This window comes from Poecilia mexicana, unplaced genomic scaffold (assembly GCF_051168715.1).
Source record: "Poecilia mexicana isolate PSO_F unplaced genomic scaffold, ASM5116871v1 scaffold_13, whole genome shotgun sequence".
NCBI classification, from domain to species: Eukaryota; Metazoa; Chordata; class Actinopteri; order Cyprinodontiformes; family Poeciliidae; genus Poecilia; species Poecilia mexicana.
Window position 1 is genome coordinate 28,530,358 of NW_028263382.1, and position 12,084 is coordinate 28,542,441.

At 40.4% G+C, this 12,084-nt stretch overlaps 1 protein-coding gene and 2 long non-coding RNA genes across 3 annotated transcripts in view; 1 reads left to right on the forward strand and 2 right to left on the reverse strand.

The window, feature by feature from the left end:
* The first annotated feature begins 2,271 nt into the window (after positions 1 to 2,271).
* On the forward strand, positions 2,272 to 6,010 carry LOC106927078 (ras-related protein Rap-2b). The gene is made up of 2 exons (XM_015002391.2): positions 2,272 to 3,187; positions 5,469 to 6,010. Exon 1 carries the CDS (start codon positions 2,575 to 2,577, stop codon positions 3,124 to 3,126), a length of 552 nt encoding a protein of 183 aa, XP_014857877.1. The 5' UTR covers positions 2,272 to 2,574; the 3' UTR covers positions 3,127 to 3,187; positions 5,469 to 6,010.
* Positions 6,011 to 6,495: 485 nt separating this feature from the next.
* The window catches only part of LOC148155867 (uncharacterized), a 138,679-nt gene continuing 133,090 nt past the window's right edge, over positions 6,496 to 12,084 (reverse strand). The window contains exon 2 of the long non-coding RNA XR_015765123.1: positions 6,496 to 6,669. This is a non-coding gene — a long non-coding RNA (uncharacterized LOC148155867). The remainder of the gene's footprint in view (positions 6,670 to 12,084) is intronic.
* LOC148155868 (uncharacterized) overlaps positions 10,998 to 12,084 on the reverse strand; it is a 28,262-nt gene continuing 27,175 nt past the window's right edge. Inside the window, exon 3 of the long non-coding RNA XR_015765122.1 lies at positions 10,998 to 11,437. This is a non-coding gene — a long non-coding RNA (uncharacterized LOC148155868). The remainder of the gene's footprint in view (positions 11,438 to 12,084) is intronic.

Here is a 12,084-nt window from a genome sequence, read left to right on the forward strand (position 1 = left end):
ATTAATTCTGTTCTAAGGTCGTTGCAGTTGTTTTTACGCCTAGTGATGACAACTTCTAAAAAAAAAGAAAAAAAAAAAGGAATTTCTGTTCCCGGAACAAGTTTAAAAGTGGTTCCTCATGTCAATGTGGCATGAGGCTTAAAGTTCATGAACAGGGAAATAAAGAATAATCTGATTCCAGATTGCAGCGCAGAAGCAAAACATCGACACATATGAAAGCTTTGAATGGTGACTGGGTTCGGGGGGAAAGTTATGCTTCGTTGTTTGGTCTCCCATCAGGTCTTGTAATGTCACACTAGCTTTTCTCCTTTTATGTCACAGAAAACACCACATATTAAACGACTCAGCAAATATTACTTTACATTGTCATAAAAATAACCTTTATTTGCGAGGCAACTTGAATTAATATCAGCCCATCAGAACTTTTTGTTTGCTTAAGAAGAAATCGCAAAAAAAAAAAAAAAAAAAAAAAACAAGAAACCAAACAATTTATAATCACACATAACAAAGCTTTTCTTTTAAAGATAAGAAATTGTTTTTGGGAGGGTAGAATAAAATAGCATTAAATGTAAAACAGAGAAATGCAGTCATAGTTGTATTGGTAAAATGCCTTAAAATGATTATTATTATTATTATTTTTTATTATATATCTAGCATTTTTGCTATCAAAAATCCGGCACTCATTTGTACTCAGATGTTGCTGTAATGAGCATGGCTCAACATGCTCTAGAAAATCCAATTTCTTTTTAAATAAGTCTTATTGTTATCCCTGACTGATTAAAACACCTCCCTTTAACTGACTAAACGCTCATTTTGAGTGTTCTTCAGTCAGTAGCAGCATGCACAGTGAAGAGTGTTGTCAGGATGCCATTTTTAATTTCCAAATGGCAGATCAAGCTGAAAATCCTCCAACTCCTGTCACTGACTGATTTCTATCTGCATCTCTAAATTATGATGGTATTTGAACATGTAAAAATCATAACTTTCTCAGTTTTAAATCAGTTCTTTATAAGAACTGCTCTCATTTAATAAATAATGTAAAATAACATTCAATTGTCTGGCAAAAAAAAAAAAAAGGGGAAATAAAAGCATGCCAAATTTTGTAATCTTGTAAATATTAAAAACTATTAGTATTAGGGCCATGCTAAGAAAATAAAAATAATAAAAGTATCATAATAAAGTAGTAGAATTTCAATAATAAAGTAATATTATTATGAGAATAAAGTCAAAATAATATAAGACTAAAGTATATAATATTATGACTTTAGCCTCATAATATTGTGACTTTATTCTTGAAATATTATGAATTTATCCATGTTATTGCATCTTTATTCTTGTATTATTTCAACTTTATTCTGTTAATACTATTACTGTATTCTTGTACAATTTATTCTCATAATATTATGACTTTATTCTTGTAATTTTATTTTATTTTTTCCTAGGATGGACCGAATACTCAAGTGAAAGCAATACAAGAAATGACAATGGAAGCTGGTTCAAAACAGGCTTCACAATAAATGTATGGACCCCTAAATAGGATTTTCAAACTTTGGATGGCTCTAATTAAAAATACACATTTGTAAGACATTTTGATCTAATTTAAAAAATGTAACAAAGCCAAACAAAGATAAAATAAGAATCTTTGTTTGGGTCTAAAGAAACACATTCATTTGTTCCACAGAATCATCTCATGTTACAAAGTGGGAACCCCCAGACACACACACATTCAATTCCTTGTTATTATTGTGCAACAAACTGATTGCAGGTATCTCTACAGGTAGAAGTTTCCAGTAAGCTGTATAATGACTCAAGCAACAGTAAACCCAAGAAGCAGTGATGTCGAAACTAAGGTGTGGCAGGTCTAGGAGAGGACTGGGGGCAGTAGCTGTGTTGACTGTGCGATAGCAACGGCACTGCACCTTTAACTGAGCGAGGCAGAATCTCTATTTGGTGACGTAGGACGCAAATGCGTAAAGTGAGAGCAGGAAGGGCTGAGACAGGCTGGTGTCAAGTTAGCGAAATAAACAAGAATTAAACCAGAAGTTCAGGCAACTAACGCCATGTACATGGGTATTATTACGACAATATAATGCTAGTTAGTCAAAAATAACAATTTAAAGCTGCATTAAATTTTATTTTATTTTAGTAGGGCCTGAAATGTAAACTAGTATGTATTTTTGAATATCAATGTTTATTTTATAATGCAGTGCTTTTATTTTGAAAGTGAGCAACAGCGCTATTGCTTATGCTACGGGTGGCTTGACGTCTGCCAATGAGAGCAGTCAACGCACGGGGGCTGCCTGCGTGAAGGAAAACGGGGGAAGCTCGGACAAGAACCGGCTGGGCTGTTGTCGGGACCTCAGCATGCTACAGTATAAATGCTGAGCCTGGAGCCGAAAATACCTGCATTTTACTTCCCGGAGGACGACAGTTGACGGCCACACCCCATTTTTTTTTTTACCGCCCCAGAGCTCGCGGAAAAGTGCTGGCGGCTGCGGTTTGAAAGCCAGCAGGGGCGGCTAGCGGGTTCAACAGCGGAGAGGAAGCAGGAGTGTCGGCTGCTTTGAGAGAGCCATGAGAGAGTACAAAGTAGTGGTTCTCGGGTCCGGCGGGGTCGGGAAATCCGCGCTCACCGTCCAGTTCGTCACTGGCTCCTTCATAGAGAAATACGACCCCACGATAGAGGATTTCTACCGAAAGGAGATCGAAGTGGACTCGTCTCCGTCCGTGCTGGAGATCCTGGACACGGCAGGGACCGAGCAGTTCGCCTCCATGCGAGACCTCTACATCAAAAACGGACAGGGCTTCATCCTGGTCTACAGTCTGGTGAACCAGCAGAGCTTCCAGGACATCAAACCCATGAGGGACCAGATCATTCGGGTCAAAAGGTATGAGCGGGTACCAATGATCCTGGTCGGAAACAAAGTGGACCTGGAGGGCGAGAGGGAGGTCTCGTCCGGTGAGGGGAAAGCTCTGGCGGACGAGTGGAACTGCCCGTTCATGGAAACCTCAGCCAAAAATAAAACGTCGGTGGACGAACTGTTTGCAGAGATAGTCCGACAGATGAACTATGCCAACACACCAAATGGCGGCGGCAAGTGCTGCTCGCCTTGTGTGATTCTTTAAGGAAAAAAAAAAAAGGACAATCATAAAGTTTTATTCTCTACTCGGTTTTAGGTTTGCAATGGTAAGTCTACACACAACCGAACACCACAGACAGCTGTCACATTTCTGTAGCATGTGATTCGTATGTTATTGATATGTTTTGGTAGCTTTCTGAATCGGCTGGCAAGAGACCCTCATGGTATAAGCCTAGGTAAAATATATTAGCATTTTGCAATACATCTTTATTGACAAATCCACAACATGTTCAATCTCCTGTCATTTTAAACCAGAAAATGAGGAAATATCCCTACAGCTCCTATATTTGTAGATGTAGTATACAATTATTAGAGATGTACTGATCCAACTTTTCCTGCATGCTGATACTCATTTCCCATTTTCTTTGAGGTCTGACTTGCTGATTCAGATTATGTTTTTCCCCTAATGTCTGCAATGGACACAAAACAAGACATGACTTATCACAGAGATATAGTTATAGTTCCACCAGAAACTTACAAGATCACCTGCATTTATGCATCAAAAAAATATGTGTCCAAACTTTAGCAGACCTTTACTGAACTCTGAAAAGTGCATTGAAACATAGCTGGTTGATATACCAACTATACTTGTCCAAGTCTTGGAATGATGGAAGTTTATTTTGTGATGAAAAAGGGAGTGTATAGGGAGATTAGGTTTTTAACTAATTGCCTTTCCAATCAAATGAAAATTGGAGGATTGATCTGTAATTTAGGTAGCTAGCCTGGTAACTAGCTTGTAGTTTTTGGAGATTTTGCTAGCAGATTACCAGCTGAAGTTAAAAAGGTGGCCTTTCCTCAATGAGAGTGATGATCATCACTCTGATGTAGCCCGGAAGTAAGATGGGATTAAGTTTGAATATCCCTGTTTCATTGTTTCAAAAAGTTGAACCATATCTAATTGACTTAATTTCAAACTGAAAACTTTTTTTTTTGTTATTTTGATTTTGATGTGTGACACTAAAGTAAAATTACAGAAGTAAACTCTGTCTAAATGGAGTAATTTAAAGTGTCCATAGTCATAACTTTCTGCCATTCTGCTTTTAATCTAGATTAAAAACAGCAATATTAATAAGAAATGCAAAAAGTACTAATCAGAGAATCTCTCGATCACCCAAAACATGTGTGGAGGTTAATAATTAAGGGGGGAAAAGTTCTGAAAGTATTTCAGATCTAAATTATGTTCCACAGTTTATATTAAAGTGTTGCAAGTCTCAAAATATGTCAATCAAACCATTCTCCTTAAATGACACCATGAAATGTTTTAGCACGTTCAGATATTCATCCTGACAACATTGAGAAATTGAGATAAAAGATGTTTCATCTTTTAAGCGGGTGATCTGATTTAGTATGTGCTCACAAATTAAATACGTTGATGTTTTGGATGAGATGAGACTATTTCATTACTTTTTAGATATTCTTTTAGAATTCTTTTCTCAACTTCAGATAAATCAAACGGTGCTCTTTAAACCAATACTTAAACCACAAATCTTGGTATTTCACAAATAGGAATGACGGAAGCAAAAAATGCATGATAATCTGGGTATGTTCTAGATTATCACTTGGAATCAACAAACGTGCAGCCCGCTACATTTAAGTGGCTGCTTGTGAGTGGATGATGACGCAGCTAAGTAGCTGAAGTGCAAGCAGACTTGTTGATAGTAAAATGTCTACTCGGATCTTACCAAAAAGTGGTTTTAAAACAGCAATACCTTAACGGAGGTGATGGGCCTCGCTACTTTAGTTGCTGTGTCATGACTCGGTGCTTTTAGAGGCCAGAAAAGAGAAAAAAAAAGGGTAGTAACTCACTTTCAGCCAGCTGACTGGTGCGTGAGTAATAAAAGTGTAACTTTTAAAACTTGGTATACCTATTTAAAAAAAAAATAAATAAAAAAATAACAAGTAAGATGTATTCAAACTATGGATTGACGGATTGTAGAATTGGGTTAGATTTTTATTTATTTTTTTGCCAGTATTTCCTAATCAAATGCCAGGATAGTTCTTACTGGAAGGCATATGAAGCTTATTGTTTTACAAAGCAGATTGGAGAAGTTTGGAACTAATTTGCAGAACTTGCGAGAGCAAGAGCTCCCTGACCTAATTAGCTTCACAAACCTGTTTGCTGAATTTGTTTAACATAGAGAGGAGCGAGTTGCTCAACTAGTCAGCATGTGTAATTTCACGAATGAAGTTGGGTCACATTTAGAGTTCACCAATATTTTTTTTTTCATTCAATATCCCAAAAATAAACCTAGAAAGCAAATGTACTTTGTCAATATTTCATGTGAAGTTGTGAATTCACCTCCTCTCTCTTGTCTTGTTTGACGGAAGTGTGTTGCAGCTAGTCTGTACTGTCGAGCTCTTCTTCGTGTCTCACCCTGGCCTTGGAGGAAAATGAAGGGAGGAATGCTGCAGGGGACAGGAGGAGGTGGAGAGGGAGGAAGAGGAGGAGGAGGAGGGGAGCGACCGAGGCGGAGGGGAGGGCCCCACTCTTCAGGAATTCTGCTGGGTCGGAGTATCTGCACAATCAAAAGCGTCCACCGTCGACGTCAACGCAGAGTCGGATCGAGAGTTTCAGAAATCCCAACCCTGCTTTCCGACCGGAACTAAAACTCCCAGCGGGAAACAAAAAAAGACAAACGACAACAAAAAAAAAAAATAGATTCAAAGGTTAACACTTTAGAGGAACTCGTAAAATGGGTATTTCTGTATGGGAAGAAGACAGGGAGATAGAATATATATTTTGTTAAATGACTGCACAGTTGATGAGGAGGACAATGTTTTTATTTCTTTTTGGGGGGGAGGGAGGGAAGAAATGCTCCATGACACTCCAAATCCTACGTTTTCTCTTCCTTTCCAAAGTCAAAAGAAAACCACATATCTGCCGGTGGAATATATACGAGTGCCACTTTTTTCTTTCATTTTTCCCTTCACACTAACCGAAGCGCCATGGAGACGCTGACCTGATCCTGATCGCCCCTTGTGTCGAGTGCCTTTCCGAAACAAATCAGCCGTTCAGATTTTGTGCCAACCTACACACGCATCACCAAAAGAACTCTGTCGACGTGGCCATTCACAAGCTTGTGAACTCTTCTTTGGGATGATTATGTGAACTTGATTAACGACAGCAGGTTTCATTTTTGTTGTTAGTAGAAAAAAAAAAGGTGGAAATCTGTTTGTATTACGTTGGCCTTCTTTTTTTTTTTTTTTTTCATGTGATGATTTGCATTCTTTGGCATCTGCTTGGTCTGGCCATATTTCTTTTCTGTTGAAATGCACAGGTACTGAAACCAACCTCGGTGTCGTAACAATGCACAACGCTTAAACCTTTCAGACCAGTTTATTCAAAGGAATCCAGTTTGTTCTGTTTTTTTTTTTTGTTGTTATTGTTGTTTTTGAACAGGAAATGTGATGATGTACCGTTGACGAATCTAAACTGATTGTAAGTTTAATTTCAAATCAGCCATACAACAGCTGGCTGTTTTAAAGACAATTCTTTTAATACAATTTGCATTTTTAAAAAAAAAAAAAACTTGAGGCTGTGCTTTTGTTGTTTTTTTAACATCTACCGCTATAACTTTACGATGTTGGTCTTGATCAGTTGGGGATAGGGCTAAAACTCTTCTTGAAACTTCCATAAATACTCAAAAATATCCGGTTATGACAATGTTTACAAGGGTGTTTATAGCTTAAAGTAGTCTAACCTCAACCCAAAACCGCCGAATTGTATGAATGGCATACATCTTTACCTTATCAACAAGCTAACAGGAAGTAGGCCGTTGGGGGGGGGGGGGGTAAATCCTGCACTTTCTGCTGTTGGTACACTGCGTTTCGTGGCCACAGATTCATGTCGAAACTTAAAGCAAACTGTAACTTGTCGCTTTAAGAGCCACTAGTTTTTTTTTTTTTTTTTTTCTCTTTTCGGTAACTCAAAAATCCAATTTTCTTACTTTTCATTCTCATGCTGCTGAGCCACGCTGTCCTTTCTGCTACAACAACAAAACTCTCTTTGTGGCTAACGCTGAAACCACTGTGACGTAAAATGTCTATCTGAAAGAAAAAGAAGAAGAAAAAAACAGCACGGGGTGTATCTGTTATGAGTAGATTGAAAACAAGATGAGTAACTTGGCCTTGTTCGTTTTCACAGTTCTAGATGATATGAGTGTGTGTGTGTGTGTGTGTAAGGACGTTCCAGATGTAGCAGACCTTGTAAAGACGACTTGTAGTGAACAACAAGCTTGTTGAATATCGCCTTTGCTTGTTCTCAAGTTCAAAGTCTTTCTATCCACCCGGCATCTCCTGATGCGTTTCTAAGACATGGCCAGCTCTTTGGGTAAATGTCTCTTTAGCTGCGTGGGTGTAGCACCGTAACATCCCAGCTGCGGTCGTGGGATGCGGAGAGGAGGTGGGTGGGACCGATTAGCGCCGCTATTCAGCTTCTGTTTACCTTCCAGCGCTACCTTAAACCCGGCAGACTGGGCCGACCACAGCGTGGCTGGAGGGGTGCGGAGTAAACAAACGCCAGATAAGCTCCAAATGGAGTCCGGTCTCTCTTGGAGCAGATGTGTCTGCCTGTCAGTGTCCTGCGTTGGCTCAGATTGCTGCGTGGGACACTGCATGCTTGGGGTATCTGTTAGCCCCGCGTAAGCAGTATAGTATCGTGTGCACCGTGTGACTGCGAGGTTTGGGATATGGCTAAAGACTCAACTGACCGGATTTTTATGGGGGCGATTCTGATCTCCAGTTTTTGAGAAGGTTTGATCTGCCCGTGCCTGTTTTGGACAACTACGATTTCTCTTACACAAAGTAAAGAAGAACTTTCAAAATATATATATGTTTTTTAGCAACAGAGACAATAAAAAAAAGACAATCATTGTAGTGTTGACATTTGAAACTCGTTTTTAGCGATTAGTGTGGCTAGCATTACAAAAGGAAAATGTAACCCCATGAATCTCCAGAAAACTGCTTGGTATTGTTATTTTGCTAGCCAGGTAAAAACCAACCCAGTCAGGATTCTTGGATATTGAGAAACGATTGCTAGCTAGAGGTGTGGACTCTGTTGAAGTTTTAAATGTTACCCAATCGCTAACGTTTAGCCTTGACTTGTGTAATGTGCCGATTCAACGCTATGAAGCTTAACAAAACTGACTGCGCCATAAACAATCATCGTCCACTGCAACTCAAACAAGATGGGTGCTAATGTTAATTCAGTATTTGTAAGCCTGGCTAATGCCGACTGAGGGCTTTCTTCACTTCTTCTGCTGCTGTTGCTAAATTACAAGCGGTGCAGTTTTAAAACGGTGGGGAAAAAAATGAATGTCATTGTTCACAACTTCTGTTTGTTGATTGTCCCAGTTGAAGTTTATGGAGGAATTCAGCTCAATGGGAGAAGTCCCAGACGGAGCACTGAAGGGCGATGAGAATCAAGCGGAATTGCATAGCAAGCCAATGGCCAGGCGAATATTTGTACCAGAAAAACCTTTGATTTTTGAACTTGGAGCTGGTCCAAGTTTCAAGTTCAAACATCAGTGGCGAGTCCACCTGAAAGTGATCTGATTTCAATCATCAGCTGATTTCTCTAGGGTACATTCTTATCACTGTGAAGTGATTTTCTTCTGCGTTGCCAAATGAACATCCATAATGTGTGCACAAGGATCTTGTACATTATTTGTCAACCGTGTTCGGAGTGAAAATAGAAACAGCGTGTGCATGTTCACACATGCACACTGATTTTTTTTTCTCTCTCTCTCTCTTTCTCATTTCTTACAGCCAACAAGACACCCTCACCACCTAATGTTCGGTTTCCGTGCCGAGGGTCTTCGTTTATTTTGTCAAACTGTTGATAGCAGTTCACAGATCACACCCCCTCCCACCAACTCTGTTTAACATCCAACTGGAAGCAGTGTCTGCTTTCCAGCTGCGTTATCTCCGTGAAGACAAAGCTAATAGCATGTTTCCTTCAAGGCCATGATAGAGATAGTGTAGTCGGGCGAGGACGGCACTGAAGTCGAAGTCTGCCTTAAAAATAATAAAGCCAGTCAGAGTGGTAAGTGGATGAAAGGGGGAAGTTTTCTGCAGCTAAATTCCCCAGTTACAGTAAACGCTAACCTCCCTCCCTCTCGTCTCTCTCGCCGCCGCTGCCTCTGCCGTAGCCCCGCTTTAGTATCTCGCTGTGGCGTAAACATCTGATAGCAGAAGAATTTGCCCTTTGGAGAAGAAGGGTGCCTTTTTTTGAGTTCCTGTTTCTTTTGATCTGTCTTTTCATAAAGAGGAAAGTGGTAAAACGTTCACTTCCCAAATCTCTTTCGCTGCACAACAGTAAAAACCAAAGTCTTCTGCGTTTCAATCAGGCTCCCCGGTGACCTCTTTTATGCATTATTTGAGTGTTCCCTTTTTTTTTTTTGTCTTTTCTTTTTTATGCATTTGCTGATTTTTATTCGCTGACAGAAAATCTTTGAGGCTTACGTTCTCAAGTGACCCGGCATGGTGGCGGTTGCTGGGTCATGGGAAATGGTCATGTGATAGTGGTTGCCATGGTTTGGGTGGGGAGGGTGGTATGGGTGTTCATGGTGACCTTGTGACCTATGGTGGGGGCGGGGGGGGATCAGACACTGCTGGAATGGTGGCTGGTGTGTTTCATCACTCATTTCTGAGTGACTTCTCCTTATTATAATGATAGGTGGATTAACAACATATTGTTAATAGTTAAGCCCATGCCTAAAAACTGAAGGTTAAGTTTGAATATTGCTGTCTCAATTTAAGTGTTTTGCAGTTGCTCTGACAGGAAGCGGAGCAACACAGACAGCATGAGTGGGTGGTGTGTGTGTTTGCATTTTTTACTTTTTTTTTTTTTTCTTTACATGGGACTTAATCACTATACAGGCTCCTTGCTGAATTACAGGTTTCTCTTTCTCTCCAAGCGTCACGGGGCTATTTTTGAAGCGCTCTTGTGTTCAACAGATTGGTTTTGCCTTCCTTATTTTTCTTGGCAGATGTTCTTGTTGTGTGCTGCATTTGTCGCAGTGAGCACGGCTCTTTTGGAAGCCATTTGCTCCTATTAGTTTTGTTCTCGCTTTTCCATCCATCGGAGAACTGCGGCACGTCATCAGATCACTCTGCAGTAATTTATCAAACACTCTTGTGTGTCGGTGCTTGCCTTTAGTTTATAAGTAGCGGTGTTAGTTTTTTTTTGTATCATCTTCTACTACTGTCATTTCCTGTTGCATCATCGTAACAACAACAGAAATAGCCATCTTTGGCTTATTTGTCTTACCCTTTAAGGCTGGTTGAGCTTTGTTTTTTTTTGTTTTTTTTTTTAGCTCTCACACATGAACACACAGATGCACACACCAGTTTGGCTGCAGTGTGTGCCTCTAAACACACGTGCAGTTTGGGTCCCTGCAACAGTCCAACATCATGCTGTGTGTTTGTCCAGATGCCCGGAGCTAACGCATCGCTCAGCGTTTGGGTTTGCTAACTGGGTCCTTTTAAGAGAAACGGCGTTCTGGACTGAAACCGACAGATTTTTCCCGCGAGTATAAACTTTAACCAGTAGTTCAGGATGATTTTAAGTTGGTTTCTTAAAAGGTCACAATCACGTAATACCTGCACGAGACTGGTGTGTCTGTTTTCTTTGTACAATTTCGTATCTTCATCTTCCTGTATAGATAAGTATCTGCTTCTATGCAAACAACTGCATAGTGCAAATGTGACAAACTATTCTGAGCTTCTTAAAACATCATTGGTGTTTTAACGTAACGAAGGCCCATCGCGGTCCTGGCCCCTCTTGGACTTGTCGTTAGCTTCTGTGTCTGGACTGACACCAAAAAAAAAAAAAAAAAAAAAACACACACACCAAGAGACAGCTGAAATATTTACTCATGTTTCAACAGAACCTCACTTCAAACATCTTGAACTATCTACACCCAATCCGTATTATAAGAATCCACGGAGGAGAGGTCATAATTGGCAGTCGCTCATTCGCTCCAGCCTGTGTGCTCGAAAACCAGGGAGTGACTTTCTCGCTCTGCGCTGGCTGTGCCAAGACGGGAATGCCCCAGAATTCCTCTCATTCCCACCATTCCTTCAACTGTAATGTCTGGGCATGTCTTTAGCCGCCGCTGCAGAAGGGATTGAAGAGGGACGGAGAAACTTGAGCTCGAGGTGGTTTGCGTATGATCACATGCTTCAGCCTTGCACTTGCCTTTCGTGAGTTGAATTAGTTATGCCTCTTATGGTCCTCTCTGTGCTTTGCTTTGATTGTCACAATCAAAGGGGGAAGGTCATCCAAAAAAGAAAAACTGCAAAATATAAAGAATAAGCTGCTGAGAGAAAGTGGGGGGGAAAAAAGAAGAAGATTAAAACAAAGAGTGAGTTTGTCCAAACAGGCCCACGGACGCCGTCTCACTGTGCAGCGCCACAAACTGCTCCTTATGCCCATCTTTATGTAATCATAGCACAGTTGTCTTGGTTCACACCACAGCTCCATCTGAATGGAAAACTAGGCCACAGAAGGCAGGCGGACAGAACTACTGATTTATGGTCTTAATAGCTTTTGTTCACCGGTGTCAGTGAGAACCATTAACGCTTCAGGGCCTGATTTGTAATCGAGCTTGGCTACCGTCAAAACGGATTGTTGAGTCTGTCGGGTTGTGCGCACAGGTAACCGACGTAGTTTTAAACTGGCTACATAAAATAATCAATTAAAAAAAAAAAACAATTTGTGGTTCCTCTGAAGTCCCATCACAGGTGAAATATGTGTCATGTTTGGGAAGCATGCAAATCAAGTTTCCGCCACGTGAGCCGACCGGCAGCTGGGAAGCTACGGAAGTATTGCATCATTTGACTTTTATCGGCTTGTCATCTAAACAGGTTTGTGTTGCACCTTCTGGTGAGTCGGTCTGATTTTATTTCAACCACTATTCTTGTTTTCCATGTTTAGTCCAAC